The sequence below is a fragment of the Neomonachus schauinslandi genome, chromosome 13 (genome assembly GCF_002201575.2).
Source record: "Neomonachus schauinslandi chromosome 13, ASM220157v2, whole genome shotgun sequence".
In the NCBI taxonomy this organism is placed as follows: domain Eukaryota; kingdom Metazoa; phylum Chordata; class Mammalia; order Carnivora; family Phocidae; genus Neomonachus; species Neomonachus schauinslandi.
In genome coordinates, this window is record NC_058415.1 from 76,415,016 (window position 1) to 76,439,621 (window position 24,606).

General features: G+C 42.6%; 1 protein-coding gene across 3 annotated transcripts in view; it reads right to left on the minus strand.

The window, feature by feature from the left end:
* The window catches only part of ASTN2 (astrotactin 2), an 865,697-nt gene that overhangs the window by 307,103 nt on the left and 533,988 nt on the right, over positions 1 to 24,606 (minus strand). For all 3 annotated transcript variants that reach the window (XM_021691760.1, XM_021691759.1, XM_021691761.2), the window contains one exon: positions 10,112 to 10,278. In XM_021691760.1, the coding sequence (XP_021547435.1) occupies positions 10,112 to 10,278 (167 nt within the window). The remainder of the gene's footprint in view (positions 1 to 10,111; positions 10,279 to 24,606) is intronic.

Here is a 24,606-nt window from a genome sequence, read left to right on the forward strand (position 1 = left end):
TTTTCTACACCACCGTGACTCAAACTTGGTAATTTATATTTCTAAGAAAATAATGCATTTTATCAAGACTTTCAAATTTTTGGTATAAAGTTGTACACAGTATTCTCATTAAATTTGTTTTATCTTCTGTGCTTCTATGGTTATGTCCCTAACTCATTCTTAATGTGTTTATTTGTGTTCTCTCTCTCTCTCTCTCTTTCATTTGAACAGGCTTTTGCATTTTACTGATGAGGAACTCTCTCTTTTTTCTCTTTCATTTATTTTAGCTTTTATTTGTATTAATTCCTTCCTGCTGCTTTCTTTGACTTTGCTTTATAATTCTTTTTCTGGCTTCTTGATTTGAATGCTTTATTTGTTTATTTTCACTCTGTCTTGCTTCTCAGTAAATGACATGCAGCTTCTGACTGCTTTTCCCATATTCCACGAATTTGATATGCAGCCTTCTTGCGCCTACTCATTTTTAAAGAAGTGGTCATTTGAGTTCGATTTTTTTTTCTCTCACCCAGGTGTTACTTATTTTGTTTTTGTTTTTGTTTTTTAGTTCTCAAGTGGAGACATTCATCTGCTAGCTAGATTGCCGACAATACGTACTAATACTGCATTCTAGTCACAGAATATAGCTTGTATAATTTCTACTTTCGTGAATTTATTGAGATTTCATGCCCCCTTACTTAAGGAAGACACAGGTATCGAGCTCAGAGTTCGGATCTAATTAAATCTGGGTTCAAAGAGAGGCTATGCCCCCTACCAGCCAGATGACTCTGATCCAATCTGTTAACTTCTCTAGGCCTCAGTGTCACAATCTATTAAATGGGAATAATAGTTATCCTGATCACAGGACTGATGTGAGAATAGAGATAATTTACATAAAGGACAACATCACACGTATCATATAGTAGACAACGTGTTACACACGGTGCCATTTCAATGTTGCTGCTGCTGATTATTAGTGTTATTATGGTCATATATTACTCTATGATTATTTCATCTGTTAGCCCATTTGCATTTACCAGAGAGAGTAAAATCATTTCCAGTGCTTCTCAAATTCTACTTGTAGAGTTCTCTCTAAATCCAGATTCCTTAAAATCAACAGAGTGGCCCTTCTTTGACTATTATTATTATTATTATTCGAACTACATAATTGGGAACTTTGATGTGTCATTCATTGGAAATACATATTCATATATTTTAAATATATGAACGTATACATATGTAATTTACATAGAAATTAAACATGTACGTTACATACATATGCATGCATATGTGTATTTGTATGAATGTATGTATACACAAACACATACACACACACATATGCAAAGCTCAGCCCTACAATCAAGATTCCACAGTCTAGTGGAATATTTTTTCTATAGACAAACTGACTTGCTCCTTATTACAACCTACAGTAGGTAGAATAATGGTGCCCCCAAAATGTGCGTTGTAATCCGCAGAGCCTGTGAATATGTTACCATAGACAGCAAGAGGAACTTTGCAAAAGTGATTTAAGATATTTGAAATAGGAAGATTGTTCTGGATTATCTGGGTTGGGCTCAATGTAATCATAAGGGTCCTTATAAGAGCCTAAGAAGTAGACAAATGTGTCAGAGAAGGAGATACAATGTGGAATCACAAGAGAGACAGGGATAGAAATAGGCTGTTCTCTGGTCTTAAAGTCTTACTGATGCCTTGATTTTAGGAATTCTGACCTCCAGAGCTGTAAATGATACATCTATGATGTTTTAAGACGCTCAGTTTGTGGTGATTCATTGTCAAAGCATTAAGAAACTAATGCAAGATCCTAACAGGGAGGAATGGCTCCCATTTTCAGATGAGAAAACTGGTTTAGAGTAGTTGAGTGACTTGCCCGTCAAGATATACACCTTACTGACACTGGTGGTAGGACACAGACTTGGGAGTTCATATTTCAAAGCATGTGTAAGAATGTGTGTATGAGTGTGGGGGTGTGTGTGTGATTTCAGCCATATTACAACTGTAGGTTCACAGTGATTTTTTTTTTTTTTTTTTTTGGAAGTAGGAAAGGATTGTGGTTGAGCAGGAGAGGAAACAGGGGGAGATAAAAGAAAAGGCCTGGGGTATGCTTAGAAGACACTTAGAGATGCAGGGAAGAGGAAAAAAAAAAAAAAAACAGGGACTTATAAAAACATAGGGACTCAGAGGTAAATGATCCTCTGAGTTTTGAAACATGAGGAACTCTCTCCCCCAAGCCACCTCGTGGGGCACAAGATGGATGATTTATGCAAAGGTCTGTTTAGTTGTTGGTTTCTGTTCTTTTTCTTTTTTTCTTTTTTTTACCATGCGACATAATTATACAGTTTCTTTAGAACATTCTGTCGTCTGGGAGATTTTCTTACAGAAATTCTAAAGCGTGTAGGCTCACAGGAAACCAGCCAAGATCTGCATGAAACTATATTTATACACATGCCAAAATGAAAAACATAAAATAAGTACAAAGATACAAACTGGGCATTTTAGCTGAAGGCAATGAACGTGTTACCCTTAACACACCTATCACATTATAGAGACTACTAGAACTAGATGGGCCTTTAGAGATTGCACCATAAAACCTATATGTGTTTAGCCAAGAGCATGTTTTATTTAATCCTTAGAGCAACATGACGGATGGGGAGTTTCATTCGGACACTGCCACCAAGGACCCCAAGGCTTGGCACTTAAAAATTCCTCGACCAAGGTCACACGAGCACTTTGGAAAAACCAGCACCTTGACCTAGACCTTCCCATTCCAAATCTAGCACTCACTCTTCTTCAGAGCAAATGACTATTTCCAATCTGCTTGTCTTTCAAGAGAAGAAACCAGGACCTTAAAGAGATATGGCATTTACACAGATTCTCAAAGCAGAGTATTTGTTTATTTATGTATTTACTTGCTTGGTTATTCATTCATTCCTCATTGGTTTATGGAACCAGAAATTATATATTGGAAAGCATAGACTAGAAACTTTTTTTTCAATAGGAAAAAGAATCAAATCCTAGGGAAAAAAATTAAAAACAGAGAAAAGTCAGGTAAGAAGAGCTCAAAGAACTGCACACCACTTAGACTTGGACCAATGTCAGGGATGAATCTGAGTATCTTACCACCAAGGCAAGAGAGCAACATGTGCTTTTCCAGCTTTATTGAATCTGACACCTGTGACGAATCCCACCCTGGAGCTGCCAGGACCACGACTCTCTATGGCCTAGAAGCTAAGGTCCTCAACCCCACAAACCCTTCTAACCAATGCCATGGGTTGGGGGGGTCTCTCTCACGAAGGCCCTCAGGCTCGTCCCAACATTAACCAAGATAAAGATTAGTAAGACTGTTCTCAGACTGGTCTCCATCTGAAGGTTTCCCTCAAGGGAAAATTTTAGTTTCTAGAAAATCCATTTTGAATGTAAGGTACCCAAGGGTATTCTTTAGAAAAGAAGAAATAAGAAAAAGAAAGGAAAAGAAAGAGAATTCCATGGGGAATTCTGTTTAAATTATATAACAATGTATCTGTTCTAAGACTTTAACACTTTTAAGAAACATTAGCATTTTACCTAACACTAAGAAAGAAAAATATTTTTTCTAACTCTGTCAAAGCATCGATAGTAAAATGTATCCTAATTTCAGAGATTTGAAAACAGAAAATGTGGTCACTTTAGAACCAGTGACATATGTTTCACCACTGCAGGACTTGTCAGAGCCTTTACCACCCCTAGGTGCATGGTGAACCTTAAAGGCAGTTCTAGAGTACAGACTTTTTCCCATGTGGGCTTGACCACTGAGTTGCCCTTTTTTGCCTTTCAGTTGCATATGGGACTAACGTTTCACAGAGCCCACACTGAAAAAAAAAAAAAGCCTCTCTGAACGAATGGATGAACTTCTGTGTGCTTCCATCAACTGCCCATAAATATGTCTTACACCTGAGCTTTTGCAAAATGTTTCAAGCAGCTGGGAGCATGAGGTTGTAATGTTTGACAACAACGTGGCATGTGGAAGTCAGAGGGGGGAAGAATGAAGGCCCTAGCCTAAAAGTCAGAAACCACAACAAAACAAGGTCCTGATGCCTCCCACACCTCTGCAACTAGATACTGAGGTCAAAATTCAGATCAGCGTCTTCCTTCCCGAGATCAGCAGTTTCCACTACTGGAGAGCATGCAAAGCCTGTACCATGAAAGTGAGCGGCTTCCAGTTCACCGTGAATATCAAACGCATGTATTTATCTCCTCTCCCTCCTAAAATCACATAAAAATGACATTAAAAATATATTCTGGTAAGGACTGTGTGAAGCTAGATGTGCTCTTTAAGCCCATGTTTTTAAATACATTTTCATTACATTTTAAATTAAATTACATTTAAATACATTAAATACGTCCACATTTGAAGAGAGAAGCATGGGATATCTCCTGTCCCAATTTCACCTCCTAAATGGCTGTGAGACCCTTCTGGGCCTCAGTTTCCTGCTCTGAAAGATCTGAGAAATACTTGAAACTTCAAAAATATTAACGGATTTGATCACGATTTATTTAAAAATATACAGGGAACATCTCTCTTAGCATATTATGTCAGGAAAAGGTGTTTGCCCCTTAAAACAAACAAAACAGAACAAAACAACAAAAACCACAACCTTCCTTTTGTCAAGCCAGGACAACTATATAATCCACCATGGGTTTGTTTTTTGTTTTTTGTTTTTTTTTTCCGGTTTACTTCAGTTGCCAAGAAGCACAGAATTCAATTTATCTCACATTGAGTAACTCCCCCATGTCAGGCTCCTGAAACCACTTCTTCCCTTTCTGTTTCTCTCCTTACAAATGGCTCTGGTCAGTCTTATCCTGATATTATCTGCTTGTTTGTTTGGTTTTTTTTATAGGTTGGATTTATGTGGATAATACTAAGTTCTCATAGAAGAATGCACGGGATACATTATAAATGCACTATACAAATGATACAAACCTGGTTGCTAGGTAACCTACCCAGGTCTTCCGGGGAGGTGCTGCTCCCTCACCTCTAAGATTCATTTTAAATGCTTCAGCTTAGTTTCCAATGACCTTCTCCACCTCTCTCAAATTCACCTGCCTCTCTCTACCACACTGGTACCTGTGCTCTATCAACATCAGTTGGGACCAAGTAAGGCTCAGCCGCCTGCCCTCAGTGTCCCCTTCAGTGTCCCCTCTGTCCTGGGTGGGCAAAGACTTGTACTCAACCCTCTTTGCATTCTCAGCATCCCACAAAAGACCAGGCACAGAGTAGGTACAAGAAATCCTAGGTAGATGAATTCCTTAATTCAACAAATACAGTTTTAAAGAAGTTCTGGGGCCAAATAGTGGGGAGTGACAAAGGGGATCCACAGGTGACTATGACCTAGTCCCTGGCCATGAGGCACTCACGGTGTGATGAGGACCACACCAGGAAAGCAGGTAAGTCAAAAGAGCAATAGGGTGACCACAGAGAGAAGCTCAGGGCAGCGGGAGCGGGGGTGGTGCTAGCTGTGTGACCCCAGAGAAAGGTACTTTACTCAGTAGTGCAGACCTTGGCCTGACTAGGGGCTGAAGATCAGGGCAGCTAGCTACAGGTCCAGTCTGCAAGAGGCATCCAGATGTCACCAGGATAAACTGGAATTCAAGGCTACATGCAAATGGGCCTCTCCCTTGGAAGAGGGTCTTGTGGGTAGAAATAAAAAATACAAGCCAAAATAAAACAAGAAAAGAAAGTCCTTTCTTCGCATGCCCTAACCCCCCTTGATAAATACCAAGCCAATATTTAAGTAGCGTCCACTTGAAAGGGTGAGGATAGTATTCTACTATCCAGCTCTGGGGTAACTGCGCACCTCACTCCTGCACCCCACGGGGCTCAGAGAAGACTTGTTGGAGAAGGTTCTATCTACACTGAGTCTGGAGGATGAAACAGAGCTGTCTAAGCTAAATGGCCACAAGCAAGGTGGCAGGGCTTGATGGTACCAGGGAGGAGGAGAGGAGAGGCGAAAGGAACAACATTGTGAAAATTCCAGAAGCTGAAGCCACAGGCCCTAATTCAGGAGAAGGGAGAAAGCTGGAATCACAGCTGGAAAAACTAGACCAGGAACAACTTCTTTAGCCACGTTAATTGAGGAACATCATTTAACAATGATTACTTGAGCACCTACTATGTGCCAGGCACTGATGCAGGTGCTAGAGATGGTAACCAAGACCTACAGTACAGTCATTGAATGATGAAATTAGATGGCTTTATACCTCTTCGACTAGCTGTAACTCCCATTTCCTGGGTGCTTACATGCCCTAGCCCCATGCATGCATTATTTCACTCATCCTCACAATCCCATCTGAGTCCACTTGAAAAGGGAAGGCTCAGAGAAGTTTAGTGACTTGCTTAAGACCACATAGCACTAGAAGTGGCCAGAGGCCCGGAGTGACACAGACTAGAGCCACACAGCCTGGGTAGAAACCCTATAGCCTCCATTTACCAGCTGTGTGACCTTGGGCAAGTCACAGAGCCACCATGTGCCTGGTTTTCTTGATGGTAACTGGGGATCGTCATAGTGCCTCCCTTGTAGAGTTGTTACGAGAATTAAATAGCCTATTATAATCAAAGCACTTTGCACAGTCCCGACCCGAAGAAGGCACTTCATAAGAGCTGGCTGCTGGGACTGTCCTGGCTGCGGAGAGGTTTATTACACATGCCCCTACTCAGGAAATTCAGAGAGGTCACGGAGCTCTGAGCAAGTTCCGAAGGTCTCCTTGAGCAAAGGTTTGTTTTCCTCGCTTAATTCAAGGCTTGCCACTTCTCTCCACCAACTTTCTCACAAGTACCTGCTAATGGCTTTCATTGTTTTGTTTATAGTGCTTCTAACAAGTACGGGTAACTTCTCATTTGCATCCTTAATAGGCAATTTCCAAAACGCATTGACACTGCAGTTGGTTTTAGGAGACCTGGATTTTATTTTCTTTTTTGTCCTGTTTACCAGCATTTGGATGGGCTTCAAGAGCTCACAGCAAACTCCCACCCATTCTATCCTATTTACAACTTCCAGAATTCTTCATATCTTTTGGATATTAACCCCTTACTGGATATATCTACACCCAAAAAAAACCAACAAACAATCCGATTAAAAAATGGCCAGGGGACCTGAACAGACATATTCCCTAAGAAGACGCTGGTAAGTGACCAACAGACACAGGAAAAGACATTTAACATCACTAAATAAATGCAAATCAAAACCACAATTAGATATCCCCTCAAACCTGTGAGAATGGCTAGTATCAAAAAGACAGAAAGAGCAGGTGTTGACAAGGAAGCAGAGGAAAGGGAACTTCAGTGCACTCTTGGTGGGAATGTAAATTGGTGCAGCCACTGTGGAAAACAGGATGCACCCTAAGATCCAGGAATTCTACTTCTGGATATTACCTGAAGGAAATGAAAACACTAATTTGAAAAGATACATGCACCCTGATGTTTGTTGCAGCACTATTTACAATAGCCAAGATACAGAAGCAACCCCATGTCAATCCACAGACAAATGGATAAAGAAGATGTGATATATATACACAATGGGATATTACTCTGCCATCAAAAAAAAAAAAATGAAATCCTGCCATTTGCAGCAACATGGATGGATCTAGAGTGTCTTATGCTTGGTGAAAGTAGTCAGACAGAGAAAGAAAAATACCAAATGATTTCCCTTATCTGTGGAATCTAAAAATCAAAACAAACAAAATGAAACAGAAACAGAGTCATAAATACAGAGAACAAACTGGTGGTTGCCAGAGGGGAGGGGAGGCGGAGGGCCAGGTGAAATAGGAGAAGGGGATCGGGGATTGAGGGGAAGAAACTTCCAGTGATAAATAAGTCATGGGGTTGCAAAGCATGACATAACAAATATAGTCAATAACAGTATAATAACTTTGTATGATGACAGATGGTAACTGCACCTACTGTGGTGAGCATTTCATAATGTATATAAATGTCGAATCCCCATGTTGTACATCTGAAACTAATATTATATTGTATTTCAACTGTACTTCAAAAAGCGCTGTTCAGAAGCACTTTACAGATATTCATATAAGTTGTGATGTAATGCATTTTAGTCCTCACAACAATTCCATAAAGAGATAACAATTACCATTCCCATTTTACAGATGAGGAAAGGGAGGCACAGAGATGTTAAGTGACTTGCTCAAGGTCACACAGGAAGAAGGCAGTGAGCTACATTACTAGCCACGTGACCTTGGGCACGTGACTTAAGCTTAATGGAGTAATAAACAGTAAATATGTTGCATTCTTCCCAACCATCTTTGTATTGAAGTAAATTTTATTAAAAGTTTAGAGAGGAAGAAACTGAAGAGCAGGGGTCCTCAGAGGCTTGCCCAATGTCCACGAGAGAGATATTGGTAGTGCTGCGATGAGAACTAACATCTGCCGCCTCCCCTTGACCGCTGCAGTGTGCTACGGACGGATGGTGCTGACCATTTCTGTGTCCAAGTCCACTGGTGTCATCCCTGCTGCTGTTACTGTTGTTATTTGCAACAGAAGGACCGCCCCCCACACACATACCAAGTACGCAGGGAGAAAAATAATGATAAGAACACAGCTGATTCTGTATTCAAGCCTCAGATCTAAGCCCATGCATAATTTACTCAACACTGCCCTGTAGTAACTTAAGCTGAGGAGAGTCAGCTATAAATTCAGGTCTGCATACACTAATTTATTTCTTATTTATTTTACTGATACATATCTAGGGCCTCTAGCAAGCTGCTCCAACACCTGCTCAAAGGCACCTGCAGCCCCAATGTAACTGGGGTAGAGGGGGAGACCCTGAAATATGTCCCAGAAGGAACACCGGAGCCCTGGACTAGAACCCTGCAGGTAAAATTCATTTTCTTTCAAACTGGGATTAAATGCATACATCCTCCCCCACCCTCTTTTGCATAAGAGTAGGACTGAAAAGGTTCTTGTTAAATCTCATTCTGTTTTTCTATCTCAGTAAAGCACAGAGCGTATTTCAATGACTGACATTCTTGCACAAGCACGGGATTATTTGTCTGTCACAGAATGTCAAAGGATGAGCACATTTTTAAAAACGGAGATGTCACCAGGAGGAGAGCGAGGCAGAGAGGAAAGAGTGCATCCATTTCCCTGAGTGACTGCTGAGGACCAAGCCCTCCGTGGGATGCCATTCCGGAGAGAGGTAACTCCCACTGAGGTCCTCTGCACAGAAAACAAGGAAAACTGTAAAGAATGGTGGGCATCCTTGTCCAAAGCTCTCATTTTACAGGTGATCAGACAGCACCCGGAGAGGAAAAGCGACTTGTCCCGGGCCACTCAGCAAGCTGGTCCCAGTGTGCCCCTTCTTTCAGTCTCAGACGAATTTTAAAATGCCATTGTAGGGCTGCATGGCCTCCTTCCTGCCTCCCCGCCCCCACTTGGTTCGCCTTACAGATAGGGCTTTAGAGGCCATCCCTGAATGGGCGTTGCTAAATTCCTGCAGAAACAGGGTTGAGGGCGCCTGGGTGGCTCAGTTGGTTAAGCGACTGCCTTCGGCTCAGGTCATGATCCTGGAGTCCCTGGATCGAGTCCTGCATCGGGCTCCCTGCTTAGCGGGGAGTCTGCTTCGCCCTCTGACCCTCCCCCCTCTCATGTGGTTTCTCTCTCTCTCAAACAAATAAATAAAATCTTTAAAAAAAAAAAAAAAGAAAGAAACAGGGTTGAAAGCATGGCCTAAGCCTGTGTCCTTAACGCACACCTGCTGGTTCTTCAATGACACCTTTAAGGTGCCTGGTCTGGTCTCCAAACTACACTGGCCGGGGCTGTAGGGGGGATGCAGAAGGGGCAGGTGGCTTCAGCACAAAACTGTCCTGACCCTAGGACACAGCCTGAGCATGGATTCCATTTATTATAACCATTAATCAATTATTTATTTTACTTCTTCTTTTCTTCTTCCCAATACCCAATAGAAGGTTATCCTGTTGCCCTTTGCTTCCTGGGCTGAAAGAGCAGACAGAGAAAGGCATTTCGTTGAAGGTCAGGCCCGCCTTGGCCTGCCTGCAGCTCCTGACCTTTCCCCACATCTCCCGGCCGCACTGTGCAGGGAGTGGCTGGGCCTCGGGCACAAACACTCACCCGCAGAACATGAAGATGGTGCTGGAGGTGGCGTCATAGGGCAAAGGCAGCGTCTGCTGCAGGCACAGCTGCTCACAGCCCCCGTTGAAGCCGTCCGAGCAGTCGATACCTTTGGAGTGGTCGTAGCATCCGGAGCCGTCCTTCATGGGCCTCAGCTCCTCGGGGCACTGCTCGGGGGAGAGAGAGCAACAGGGCGGTCATGGCCCAGGAGGTGGTGGGTCCCCTCAAGCCCTCTCCTCCCACCTTCTGAAAAGGGGCATGCTGCAGGGACCACAGAGACAGTTTCCATCAAAGTCCTGTTTGGCCAATTCAGAGCTCTGTGGCCTGACCCTCAGTGTGCCCGCCCGCGAAATGGGACTTCTGTCAGTATCTGCCCGGTAGATGTGTGAGAATACAAGGAGGTACCGTAAGCAAAGTGCTCAGAACACTGCAGCCCACACGGCAAATGTTCAGCAAGTGTGTTAGCTGCTCTTCCTATTGACAATGCTGGAACCATCATCTTTATTGCATGTATTATGGTCCAATAGGGTCTGCCATTGATGAAAAATCACTCTGGCCGGCAGCCAGATATATTTTAAAGAGTTCCTATTGCTATGAATTTACATTCCAGCTCTTCTTCTTCTCCCTCTGTGATCTGGGGCAAGTTATTCACCATCTCTGAGCCTCAGTCTCTTCATCTGTTAAATGGGCATGGCACCTACCCCTGTGGATTTGTTGTCAAACTTAAATTGGATCCTGGGAGTGTGCACCTTACTTCAGAATTCCACACACAATTTGGTACTTGTCACACGTGAGTTCTCTTCCTTCCTGTCTTGAATTTGTCTCTTTGTCTCCATCCCTGTCTCCAGAGTCCTGAATGGGACTCCTGCATGCCCACAGCAGGAGCCCGCAAACTCCAGTCTGGTCTCTTCCACACCATCCTCCTGATGGCCAACAGAGTGCTATTTCTAAATCATCCCTCCCCAGCTTAAATAAATGAATGCATTTTCCACAACAATAGCAACACCTTGAATCTCCTTAAGATGATAGGCAAGGTCCTCCGCAGGTGCCTCAGATCCTCTGCCTGGCCATGAGCACCTCTCTCCAGGTCACCAAACCAGCAGCCCTCCGGTCCCTAAAAAACCCCAAAGACTCCAATCTTGAGTGACCTCAGCCAAATGCTCTTATCAGTGTGCCTGGCATCTGCTAAGTTCTCCATAAAGGGAAGATCCTATTCCGTAGGGACAACTGGCTATTTCTTTTCCATCATTTGATGAGCTGAGCTCATCTTTTCCTGTCTGACAGACAGAGAAGCAGGACCAACTCTCCTGCATCCAGGACTGAAAACGAGGTACAAGGTTTTAATTTCAGTCACCCTGCTGGCATTTCCTGTCCACAGAGATGAACACCCAGAGCTCAGCCCTCCTCATCCATCATTGGACATCACTGATTAAAATGGCCCCATGATACACACACCCCCCGCCCCCAGTCCCTTCCCCAAGTCACCATCCTGAACATCAGTAACAAACACACACACAAAAATCAATTTACAAAGACTACCATAACAACAACAACAACAACAACAAAAGGTCAGCCCTCCTGGAAATCAAATTTTGCCTAAGAAGAATTCATAATTACAAATGCATGAGAGTTCTTTGAGACATTTAAGACTGGTGCCAGGGAGGGTGACTGAGAAAGTGGGTTATAAATGGCCTTTGTCAAGCTGCAGAAAGGTTATAAAACTGGCTACATTTTGTGCTTAAGAAGAAAAATCAATTTTCCATGTGAGTGAAGTGCTATAAATATTAATACAAGCTCAGAGGACGCCCCTGCTTGTCTCGGAACACTCAGGGTCAGACAGGAGGGCACCTGGGCATGGGGTCATTTGGGAGCCATTTACGGGTACTCGGGGCTGGGTCTGTCCATCCGCAGAGACTCAGGGATGAGCACTGGAAAGAATGGCTGACCTTCTTACCAGATGACAGGAGGGATCTGGGGCACGGAATCACTCCTAGTTCTTCCCATCCCCAGCTAATTCCCTACCACTTTTATTCTTTAAAAAAGTATGTTCTGTAATCCAGGCAAGATCAAAACACTTAACCTGTTTTTACTTAGTCCTTACAGCAAACCTATGAGGTAGTGTGGTAGGCTGATAATGGCTTCCCAAGATATGTTTCTGTCCTGACCCCCGAAACCTGTGAATGTCACCTTCGATGGTAAGGTTTTGGCGATGTGATTAAATTAATGTCCTTGCATTACGCAGACTAGCTGGATTATCAAGGTAGATCTGAATGGTCACGGATGTCCTCATAAGATAGAGACACAGAGAGGACTGACACAGATGAGAAGGCCATGTGAATGCACAGCAGAGATTTCAGCCATGTGGCCATGAGTCAGTCAATGCTGGAACCTCCAGAAGCCGGAAGGAAGCAAGGGAGCCCCTGGAGGGAGCAGGACCCCCATAGCACCATGACTTCAGACCTCTGCCCTCTGGAACTGACAGAGAATATATTTTCATCGTCTTCAGCCACACAGTTTGTGGTGATTTGGTACAGTGCCCACAGGAAGCCAATTCTGGTGGGAAGTATCATTAGTCCCATTTTACAGACCAGGAAACTGAGGAGAATTGGCAGGGGCGGGGCTTTCCAGGCTTTCTGGCTCTGTAGCTCTTAGCTGACTCCCAGGCAACTCACTCCACTCCCCCGTCACTGACTGATGGATTTCCCGTCTCAGGACATTGGAGCAAAGATGGATTTAGAGTTGACTTAATTTCCTTACTTTAAAATTGAGGCTCAGAGAGGAGGAGGGTGTCCCCACAAAAACCTAGCACATTGGAGCAGAGGGTACAGAGCCAGGGCCCCCATCCCAACTTGGGGCTCCACCCACCATACTTACTACCCTTTACATTAACGCATTTTCTAGCTGAAGGCAAACTTGATGATGATTTACAGATGGGAAACTGCAGCTCAGAGAGGTGAAGTTCCTTGATTAACATAACACAGCAAATGAAAGGCAGAGCTAGAATTAAACTTGTATTCAGTCTGTGACCATGGGAAAGGTGTTCTGAGCAGATGAAGTGGGTTTTCTGATCGCCCCCACACGATCATCCCTTCATCCAGCGTGGACTTCAAGCCCTGAGTTCTCGCAGGTGGGTGAGGGCAGACTAGATCTACCAGCATCGTCATTTGAGGTTACTTGCATATTATTTCAATTACTTCACTGCTTATCATCTGTCTCACTCACCAAAATGCAAAGTTTGTAATACAATGGACCTTCCTGCCTTGCCCCCAGCTGCAGCACACACTCAGCGTAGTGTCTGCAACATTGTAGCCACTTGCGACTTTTCCAATGAGCCATCTGAGTGCCAGACAGGATGTATAGTGTGTTTGTGTGATAACTTTGGGTCTGAATCCAAGCTCGGCTTCTTACAAGCTGCGTAACCTCTTGCCAGTGACTCAACCTCATCTGTCTTCATAGGATTACTGTAAGGAGTAAACAGAGTTGTATCCAGCATCCAAGATGGTCCCCGGTGATTCCTGCCTCCTGGCGTTCACACCCGGTGCAGTCTCCTCCCACACTGTACTGCCGCTGCTCGGCATGACCAATAGCATATGGCAGAACTGATGGTATATCTCTTCTAAGATTAGATTATAGAAGACTGAGGCTTCCCTCTGCCTCCCTCCCTCTCTTTCATATCACTTGCTGTGGTGAACTCAAACTGCCATGTTGTGAGCAGCAGTAGAGGGAGTCCCGTGGGGCAAGGAACGGAAGCCTCTGGCCAACAGCCAGCGAGGCTGACCTTCCAACAGCACATGCGTAAGCTTGGAAACAGACCCTCCAGCCCCAATCAGGCCAGTTCAGTCAGCTGACACCTTGACTACAACCTCAGAGGGGCCAGACCCACCCAGCTAAGCCACTCTTGAATTTCTAACCCTCAAAGATGATGTGAGATAGTGAGAGCTTTTTGTTTTCCGCTGCTCAGTTTTGGGATGATTTGTTATGTGGCAATAGATAACTAATACAGGAAGCGAAATGCATCAAATGCTCAGCAGAGCGCTCAGCAAGTGGCAGCTACTGTTGTGGGTAATTTGAAGGAGCTTAGAATCTACTCTGAGAGCTAAGGAATATTATGTATCTGTCAGACAGAGGACTATAACAGAACAAACTAAGAAGCACAGGATAATTTGAATGGGAAAAGAAAAACCCTGCCAGTGTGAGTTACTAGGCGTTACTGGAGTAGGGACACCTTGGTCAGAGAAGACTTCCTCTTAGTCAGGAGAAGATGTCCCTGAGCAAAAAAGAGACATGCTGCCATACTAGAAAGAGGAAGATCAGAACTCCTGCCCAGGCACTTCTGCTTACTTGCTTTGTGTGCTGGGCAAGTCCTTGAACCCAGTTGGGCCTCAGTTTCCTTTCTTTAAATGGTTGGGGGGGGGGAGCTTGGAGACAAGAGTATGGGGACTGAAGTCAGGCCTGAGTCCATGCAGGCTTTGTGACCCTGAGGGTGCCGGCAAGTGGTTCACCTCAGAGAGCTCCTCATGTTCCTCAGCTGGAAAACGGGAGTAATGGTGCCTCTCGTGGAGGAATTTCTGGAGACTTTATGAGAAAACACTCCGGAAGTGCCTGGCTCAGAACCCAGCACATAGTAGGCACTTCATAAATGAAGGGCAAACGTACAAATGGTAAAGGAATGAACCCAACCCCCCAAAAGGAAACCTAACTGAAACTATCAGCTTCTTTCTTACCTATACAAGCCCTTCATTGGATCGTTCAAAAAATATTTACTGGACACCTACTCAGTGCTAACCAAATGTGCTGGGTGCTGAAAATGTCGCAGTAAACACAAGAGACAAGGCCTTGCTCTCATGGAGCTTATATTTTAGAGAGGAGACAAATGACTAATGAGTAAATAAATAAAATGGTTATCCCATGGTGTGAAAAAAGTGAGAGGAAGAACGAACCAAGTGAATGGGGATGGAGAGAAGGAGGCATACATTGAACATCTGAGCGACTTCTGAGTAATGAGTGGAGTCTCCTGGGTGAATACAAGTGGGAAGCATTATCCAAGAAGGAGCCGGAAATATGGAAGTCCTGAGGGAGGAACAGTGTTGGCCTGTCTATGGAACAGAGAAGGCCAGATGGTCAAAGCTCAGTGAGACAGGAGAAAACAAGGTTAGCTAGCACAAGGCAAGGTATGCGAGGAAGGGAGTGACCAAATCACTTAAGCCAGAGTTGGCCCGCTATGATCTGCAAGCCAAATCCAGTCTGAATCCTGTTCGTTTGCTTTTTTAAAAAAAATATTATTATTATTTTTACATTTTGAGATAATTGTAGATTCACATGCAGTTGTAAGAAATAAAATGATATAGAGAAATCCTGTGTACCTTTTGACCAGTTTCCTCCAAGGGAAACATCTTGGAAAGCTATAGAAAAAATATCACAGCCAGGATATATACATTGATCATCAAGATACAGAGCATTTGATTCACTACAGAAAATCTTTCTGTTGCCCTTTTAAATCACACCCACTTCCCACCTGACTCCTTTCCTTTATACTCAGAAACCACCATGTTCTCCATTCCTTTACATTATAGAATTCTTTGGAATGCATTATAGAATTTCTGTCATTTCAGGAATATAACATCAATAAAATCATATAGTATGTGACCTTTGGGGATTGGCTGTTTCTTCCCCCACTCAACATCCTTCTCATGTTCATCCAGATTGCTGACGTATCAACATTTAGTTCCTTTTTTATTGCGCAGTAGTAGTCCATGGTATGGACATACCATTGTGCATTTAACCATTCACCTGCTGGAGGACATGTGGGTTGCTTCCATTTCTGAGCTATAATGAACAGCTGCTATAAACATCTGCATACAAGATATGGTGTAAACATAAATTTTCACTTCTTCGAAAAAAAAATTCCAAGAAGTATAATCTCTGGGTCATATGATAGTTGCATATTCAATTTCTTTAGGAAGCTGCCAAACTGTTTTCCAGAGTTGTCCTATTTTAAATTCCCACAAGTAATGTATGAGTGATTCACCCTCAACAGCATTTGATGTTGTCTATACATATATACATGGACATCCTGATATGTGTGTAGTAATACCTTCACTGTGGTTTTAATTTGAATTTCCCTAGCAGTTAGTGGTGCTGAATATCTCTTGTGCTCCATTTCCATCTGTATATCCTTTTCAGTGAGATGTCTCTTAATGTCTTTTGCCCATTTTCTGATTGAATGATTTGGTTTTTTTTTTTTTTTTACTAAGGCTTGAGAGTTCTTTATATATTCTAGACATTAGACTTTTCTCAGAGATGTGGCTTGCAAATGTATTTTCTCTCCCAGTTTGTAACTTGTCTTCTCATCTTCTTCAAATGAGCTTTCACAGAGCAAATGTTTTTAATTTTGATGAAATCCAAGTTACCATTTTCTCTTTTATGGATCATACTTTTAGAATCTAAGAACATTTTGCCAAGCCCAAATCTCAAAGATTCTCTCTTGTGTGTGTGTATTTTTCTAGAAGTGTTATGGCTTTATGTTTCACAATTAATTCTGTGATACATTTTGAGTTAATTTTTGCATGAGGTGTGAGACTTTCAGTGAGGTTTGTTTTCTTGCCTGTGAATGTGCAATTGTACCAGCACCCTTTGTTGAAAAGCTCTCTTTTCTCCATTAAATTGCTTTTGCTTCTTTGTAAAAAACAAAAACAAAAACAAAAAAACCAACAACCAAACAAAAACTAAATTAAGCCTGTCTGTGTGGGTCATTTCTGGGTTTTTTATTCTGTCCATTGATCTATAGGTCTGCCTTTCTACTAACACCACAGTCTTGATTACCATAACTATATGCATCTAGAAATAGGGTAGACTGACTCCTTCCACTTTATTCTACTTTTTCAAAAGAAGTTTTGCTTCTCTTAGTTCCTTTGCCCTTCCATATAAGTTTCAGGAGAATCTTGTCTTTATCTATAAAAAGAAAAAGATCATGCTGAGGTTTTAATAGGAATTATCCTAAAACTTTATATCAATTTGAAGAGAATGGAGATCTTTATGATGTTGAGTCCTCCAATTCATGAACACAGTTTGTCTCTCCATTTACTTAGATCTTTTAAAAATATCTTTCATGAGGGCACCTGGGTGGCTCAGTCAGTTAAGTGTCTGCCTTTGGCTCAGGCATGATCTCCGGGGTCCTGGAATTAAGCCCCATGTTGGGCTCCCTGCTCTGCTGGGGTTCTGCTTCTCCCTCTCTCTCTGCCCCTCCTCCTGTTCATGCTCTCTCTCTCTCTCCTTCTCAAATAAAATATACAAAATCTTAAAAAAATAGCTTTATCAGCATTCCGTAGTTTTCAGCATACATGTCCCATGCGTGTTTTAGTAGATTTACATCAAAGTATTTCATTATTTTTTAGGCATTGCAAATTGTATTGTATATAACCTGTTTCATTCCTGATATTGATAACTTGTATCTTCTCTCCCTTTTATCAGTCTTGCTAGTTTTTTCCCCCCCAATTTTCTTGATGTTTTCAAGGTATCAGTTTTTTATTTCATTGACTTTTGTGTAGTTCTTTTTTTTTTTTCTGTTTTTAAGTGCATTAATTTCCTTTCCTCTGCTTGCTTTGGATTTATTTTGTTCTCTTTTTTGTAGGTTCTTAAGGTGGAATCTTAGATTATTACTTGAAACTTCTTTTCTAATGTATGCATTCATGGCTATAACTTTCCTCCTCATTAAATATAAAGACACAGAGAAATTACAAGGAAAGGATAGATCATTATGATAGCTGTGTCCCACAAATTCTGATATACTATATTTTTATTTCTTTCAATTCAGTGTATTTTTTATTTCCTTGAGACTTCCTCTTTAATCCATGGATTATTTAGAAATGTGTTGTGAGGTTTCCAAGTATTTAAAGATTTTTCTGTTATTTGTTATTGCTTCGTAGTTTGATTCTATTGCTAGAGAATACACCCTGTATGACTGGAATTTTTAAAATTTACTAAGGTTTTTTTCATGCCCCAGGATATGGTCTATCTTGGTATGTGTTCCATAGGCACTTGAAAAGAATGTGTATTCTGTTGTTGCTGGGCAGTGTGTTCTATAAATGTTAACTAGATCGTTTTAGTTGATGATGTCATTGAGTTATTCTATAACCAGTAATTTTCTAATTGTTATAGCAGTTGTTGAGAGAGGAAGGTCAGTGTATCTAACTATAATTGTGGATTTTTATATTTTTCCTTTTAGTTCTATTGGTTTTTGCTTTACACATTTTGCAGATCTGTTGTTTGATGTATAAACATTCAGGACTGCTATGACTTCTTGGTGGATGGCCCTTTCATTATTATATGATTTCCCTCTGGCTTACTTTTTCTGATATGAACATAGCTACTCCTGCTTTTGTTTGATTTGCATATGTCTTTTTATTTACTTTCAACTTGCCTAAATCATTATACATTGAGTTTCTTGTATATGTTAAGTGAGTTCCTATTTTTAAATCAACTCTGCCAATTTCTGTCTTTTAATTTGTATTTTTAGACCATTTACCTTTAATGTGATTGCTGGTATTTTAGAGCGTAAGTTAGATTTTTATTTTGTTTTCTGATCTCCATTTTTCAGTTTTCTTTGTCTTATCTTCTTGTGGGTTATTTCAACATTTTTTAAATTCCATGTTGATTTTTTTTTTTTAAGATTTTTTGTTTATTTATTTGAGAGAGAGAATGAGATAGAGAGAGAGAGCATGAGAAGGGGGAGGGTCAGAGGGAGAAGCAGACTCCGTGCCGAGCAGGGAGCCCGATGCGGGACTCGATCCCGGGACTCCAGGATCATGACCTGAGCCGAAGGCAGTGGCTTAACCAACTGAGCCACCCAGGCGCCCTCCATGTTGATTTATCTATAGTGTTTTGTTTGTTTGTTTGTTTTTTTGTTTTTTTTAATTTATTCATGAGAGACGGAGAGAGAGAGAGAGAGGCAGAGGGAGAAGCAGGCTCCCAAGGAGCAGAGAGCCTGATGCGGGACTCGATCCCAGGACCCTGGGATCACGACCCGAGCTGAAGGCAGACGCTCAGCCATCTGAGCCACCCAGGTGCCCTATAGTGTTTTTAAGTACATCTCTTTGTATAGTTTTTAGTGTTTGCTCTAGGTATGCATAACTTATCACAGTCTACTTATGCCATCATTTTACTCATTTAAGTCATGTATAGAAACCTTACCTCCCTTTATATCCCTTTATTTTCTCCCATCTGCAACATAATTTTCTTAAATATTCCTCTAAATACATTTAAGACCACATCAGATAGTGCTGTCATTTTTACTTTAACTGTCTAACATAATGTAAGAAACTCAAAATGAGAAGGAAGGTCTTTTGCATTTACCCATATTTGTGTTGTATTCTTTCTTCCTTCTCAGTGTTCCAAAATCCTTTTTTCTATCATTCCCTTTCTGTTTCAAGAACTTCCTTTAGCCAGTCTTTAGAATAAGTCTACTGGCAATCAATTCTCTTAGTTTTCCTTCATATGAGAATGTCTTAATTTATCCTTCATTCCAAAAAGATAACCACTAGGCACAGGATTTTGAATTCCCAGTTTTTGTTTTTGTTTTTCATCCAACACTTAAAAAATGTGTGCCACCTCCTCCTGGCCTCCATGGTTTCTCATGAGAATTCCACCATCATTCAAATTGTGTTTCCCCTATAAATAAGATGTCATTTCTTTCTCCTTTCTTTCAAGATGTTTTCCTTGAAAAACTGAAATTTGACTATGATTGTTGGTATGGATTTCTTTGTGTTTAATCTGCAGTTTCCTCAGCTTTTCAAATATGTATACTTATGCATTTTACCAAATTTGAGAAATTTTCAGCCATTATTTCTTTGAGCACTTTTTCAGTTCCACTCTTTCTGGTCTCCTTCTGGCCCCTTATTTTCTTTATCAGTCTTGTCTCTTGATGTTCAGAGTGGGTAATTTCTATTGTTCTATCTTTAAGTTCACTGGTTATTTCCTCTGTCCTCTCCATCTGCTAGTCAAGTCAATCCACTGAGTTTTCAAAAAAAAATTTTGATTGTATTTTTCAGTTCTATAATTTTCATTTGTTTCTCCTTTATATCTTCTACTTCTTTGATAAGACTTTCTGTTTTTCTCATTTGTGCTTTAATTGCTTGTTTAAGCATTTTTATGATGGCTATTTTAACATATTTCTCATTAACTTCCAATATCCCTGTTATTTTTGTAATGGCATCTATGCAATCTTTTTTTGCACTCTGTTTGAGATCTTTCAGGTTCTTGGTAGGACAAGTGATTCTTGATGGAAACCTGGATGACTTGGGGCATTATGTTATGTTATTATGTTTTAACTCTGGATCTTATTTAAACCTTCTATTTTATCTGGATTCCTCTGACACTGTTCCAGCTGGGGAAAGTGGAGGCATAGCTCATTACTGTCAGGGGAAGTAGAATCCCACTTTTCCCACTTGGCCTTCTCTGACATCCTTGCAGTAAGGAAAGGGGAGGACAGTATTATCAGATTGTATCATTACAATCTGGTAAGAATGGAAGTCTAGCTCCCTACTTGGCCTTTGCTAGACTGGGTTGGGATTCGACCATGTTTTTTCTGTGATGTTTGGCTAGAGTGATTATTGTCTAAAAATTTTGTCTTCATAGGCTGCCATTTTCCTGGGACTCTGGCTGAAGAGAGCAGGCTTTGGGTTTGGGGTTGTTTTTGTGTTGCTTGCTTTTATTTTGTTTTGTTTGGTCTTTACCTCCTGGCATTTCTGACTTGCTGGCTCCTTCAGCTCCACACTTGGAACATATGAGGCAAAAAGAAAATCCAAGCTACTGGCCACCATATCTCCATGGGCCCCCAAGTTTCTAGCTGGTCTGCCTTCTTCTCTCCACCTTTCACAGACTTATGTTTGTTTTATATATAACCTCCAGCATTTTTAGTTGTATTTAGCAGGAGAAGGAGAGAAAAAGACATCTACTCCCTCACAGCTTATTTTCCACAGGACTAAGAACATTTAAATTTTTAAAGTTCTGTTTTGTTTTGTTTTTAAGGAATACTATAAGACCAAACAATAACAACAACAACACACACATGTGACTTGCAAAGCCTAAAATATTTACTACCATGGTTCTTTATACAAAAAAGTTATTGACCCCTGACTTCAGCCATGGGAAGTCATCTTGAGTTTATTCTAAGTACAACTGGAAGGCATTGAAGGTTGTGAAGTGATTAGGTTTGCTACCTTGAAGAGATGACTGAAGTCAGTGAATTCAGTTATCTGTAAGCACTTTATTAGGGCTCATAAAAAGAAGCTGTGACAGGCAGACTCTGTGGGGCTGGGAGTGGGCAGAAGAAAAGGGGCAGGTCCACCTCATAATGGCCCCATTCCTTGGAGGGCTGCTCTTTTGCCAGAGGTTTTTCAGTAAGTGGATGAGAAACCCAGTTCAGCTGAGCTCCAGAACCTCACAGTCTCCATTCTGTTCCATTTCAGGCAAGGACTCACAGGAAGACCCTGAGCCTGAGTCCCTGAGCCTTAAAGTCTTGAGGATCTGAGTCGGGGAGGTGTACCTGGGGGATGCTCAGCTGTCTCTACAACACGCGGGCCCTGCCTTACTCCTCCCAGACCCCTTTACCATCCCCTGGGCCTTCTCTCACTCCTTCAGCCCTGTTTTCAACATCCATCACCAAGCCATTTGTTTCCAATTGTAATTATGCATTTTAATATTCATTAATTATAGAATGCAAATTGCTTCAAGTACAAAATTTGTAATGAGCTGCTCCACTACCCCACCCCCAGGTCTAGAAGGTGGGCCAGGTATTCTGAGGAGAAGGAAAAACAACCAACTTACAAGACAAAATAACTTTTCCTGGGGCTTGAGTGACTCATATGGCAAGTAATCCTGGGATTTCCAGGGTGGTGCTCACCTGAGGGAGCCCTGCCCCTCCCTCAGGCCGCGGGAGACAACAGTGTGGTATCTTCCTTCTCTTCTACAATCTTGGACCTGAGAGATAGGGTGGGATCACAGAAAGTACTCCAGCCTCAGACCCAGCCTCTTCTTAGCTGTCACCTAGAGCTAGTCATGCTTCTTTGAGCCTCAGTTTCCCCATCTGGAAGATCTGTCTCAAAGTGGGTGTAGCAGGCAAATGGGTTGATGGAGACAAGTAGCCAAACCCTAGCAAGCCTTCAGTAAAAAGAAATGCATGTGAATGAAGGCTCTCTGGAGAGCTGAGTTTTGGGTCTGCCTCTCTCTGTTCTCTAACTGGTTGGGTAGCTTTCGGCAGGCACGTCCTGCTGTCTGAGTCTGTTTGCTATACTATAAAATGAAGGCATTGGACAAGTGGAAGGTGGGCAAGACTCTTAGCTCTGAGCTGCTTGGTTTTTTTTGTTAAAACAACAATGAACTGTGAAAAGGAGAGAACTATTTCAGAAGGGAGTGGAGAATCCCCTTTGAATTGATTGAGCACGTTTTAAGACATCACCAGGATGACTCCACACCTGCCTAACTACGGGCAGAACCTTGTCCTCCTCCCAGGGCTCAGCAAGTACCTGATTTCCCTCATCACCAGTGAAGCATAATAACAATACTACCTCCTAGCAAGAGTCCTGCTTCCTACCAATCGACTACCCCCATCAGATCTCGGTAGAGGTTATATGAGACAAAGCAAAGGCAATGAGGTCATTCATGAGTGGAAGGCTGAGCACGCTGTCAGCCGGAGAGCATCCCACAACTGTGAGTGAAGTCTGCCACTTCCTCCCTGTGTGCCCTTGCTTCTCTGAGCCTCAGTTTCCACATCTCTGTACTGGAGGGAGTCGCTCCTACCTCCCTGGACTTATGAGAGAACCAAGCTAGAGCACACACCCGACAGATGTCTGACACAATGGCAGTTGCTCAAAAAATGGTAACTGCTATTTGAATTTCTTGTCACTTTCCCCCAAATAGGGAATGCATTCAGGAAGCAATGGAAGAGGACTGCTGACCTGCAGAGGGTAAGCAGAATATTGCCACAGGCAGTTTTTGCTATATTCTCAGCAATGCTGAGGTAGGACCTGCATCATCATGCTCCTTTGGCAGATGATAAAACTAAAGCCCAGAGAGGCCAACTGACTTGCCTGAGGTCACACAGCAAGTGAGAGGCAGCCTTCAGTGGAAGGTCCCCGATTGCAAAAAAGGGGTTCTTTCTTCCTGATCCACCTGAAGGTGGCCTGTCCGTGATGTCACAAGTGGTTCAGACTGGCTGGGCCTACACAATAATTCTGAGAACTTTGTAGGAAGGTCGTGATGTGGATTTTGAGGGGACACATAGGGGTTGTTGGCAGCAGAGTCCTAGATATACAGATTAGATACAGCATCCCAGGAAGAAGAAAACAGAGGGAAGGAAGCAATGATGTACCATGTGATAGACATTTTCCCCTATGCCATCTCCTCAAATCCTCACAGCAAAACTCAGGGGCACCTCTAAGATACACTTGTTTGACAGGCGAGGTTACAGAGGATTGCAGGAGCTAAGCAAGGGCTGCGGAGGCCTTCATTAGGGACCATCCCTTTGATCAGAGGCCGAGTGGGCCTGGCTGCCCTAGTCCCAGGAGGCCTCTGGAGTACAGCCTGGAAAGGGAGTGTGTGGGGAAGACCCTGCCGTTGCCCATCCCCCGCACCTCTCCCTCCTCAGCCTCAATCTGTCAACAAGGCCAGCTAGACTGCCTATTATTGCAGACATTGATTTGGACAACCAGGCCAGTTGAGAGCCCATAACTACAAGGAGTTTTAATCAACTCATGCCAATTCAGCCGTCGCTCAATCTGATGCTGACATGGAGGAAGGGGGTGGGCATGCAAAAAAAGATTACAGGGATCAATAGCGGGGAACGTAGGCAAGCACAATGGGGGGCCTCGGACCTCAGAGTGGAGAACGAGTCCCCAGGAGAGCTCCCAGGCCCACTGGCCAAACCACGACCCTGCTTCACGTGTCCCTCCACCTGGATGTGGAAGCCATATAGGCAAACACCCAACAGCACCTTCCAGGTCCAACCTCAGCACCTCTGTCCACGCTTTGCCCCCAGCCAGGCCTACCCTCCTCTTCCTAAAGAATCCTATGTATCCTCTAAGTGAAAGCTTAAACAGCCTCCCCTCTGCAGATCCCCTCCCAACTCCAGAAGCACAAGGATGCTGAAGAGACAAAAAAAAAAAAAAAAAAGTCTGGCTGTATGACTTTGGGCAAGTCACCATACCTTTCTGATTTTTGTTTCTCCATTTTAAAATGGACCTGATAATAACTACCTGCCTCCTGGGTTTGCTGGGAACCCTCAGCGCCATGATGGACAAAGAAGCTTCTGGTGTGGAAGTTGCTACTTCCTTCTGATGCCCGGAGTCAGCAAGCACCATTTTTCCTTCTCTCCTGTGTTAAGTATTATTCTAGCACAAACACTATTCTGGCAGGCGGATGGCTTCTGGTTCACAGTCTGTCTCCCCAGGAGTCTGTGGGCTATTTGAGGAGAGAGAGGAAGACACACAGCTTCCCCTTTC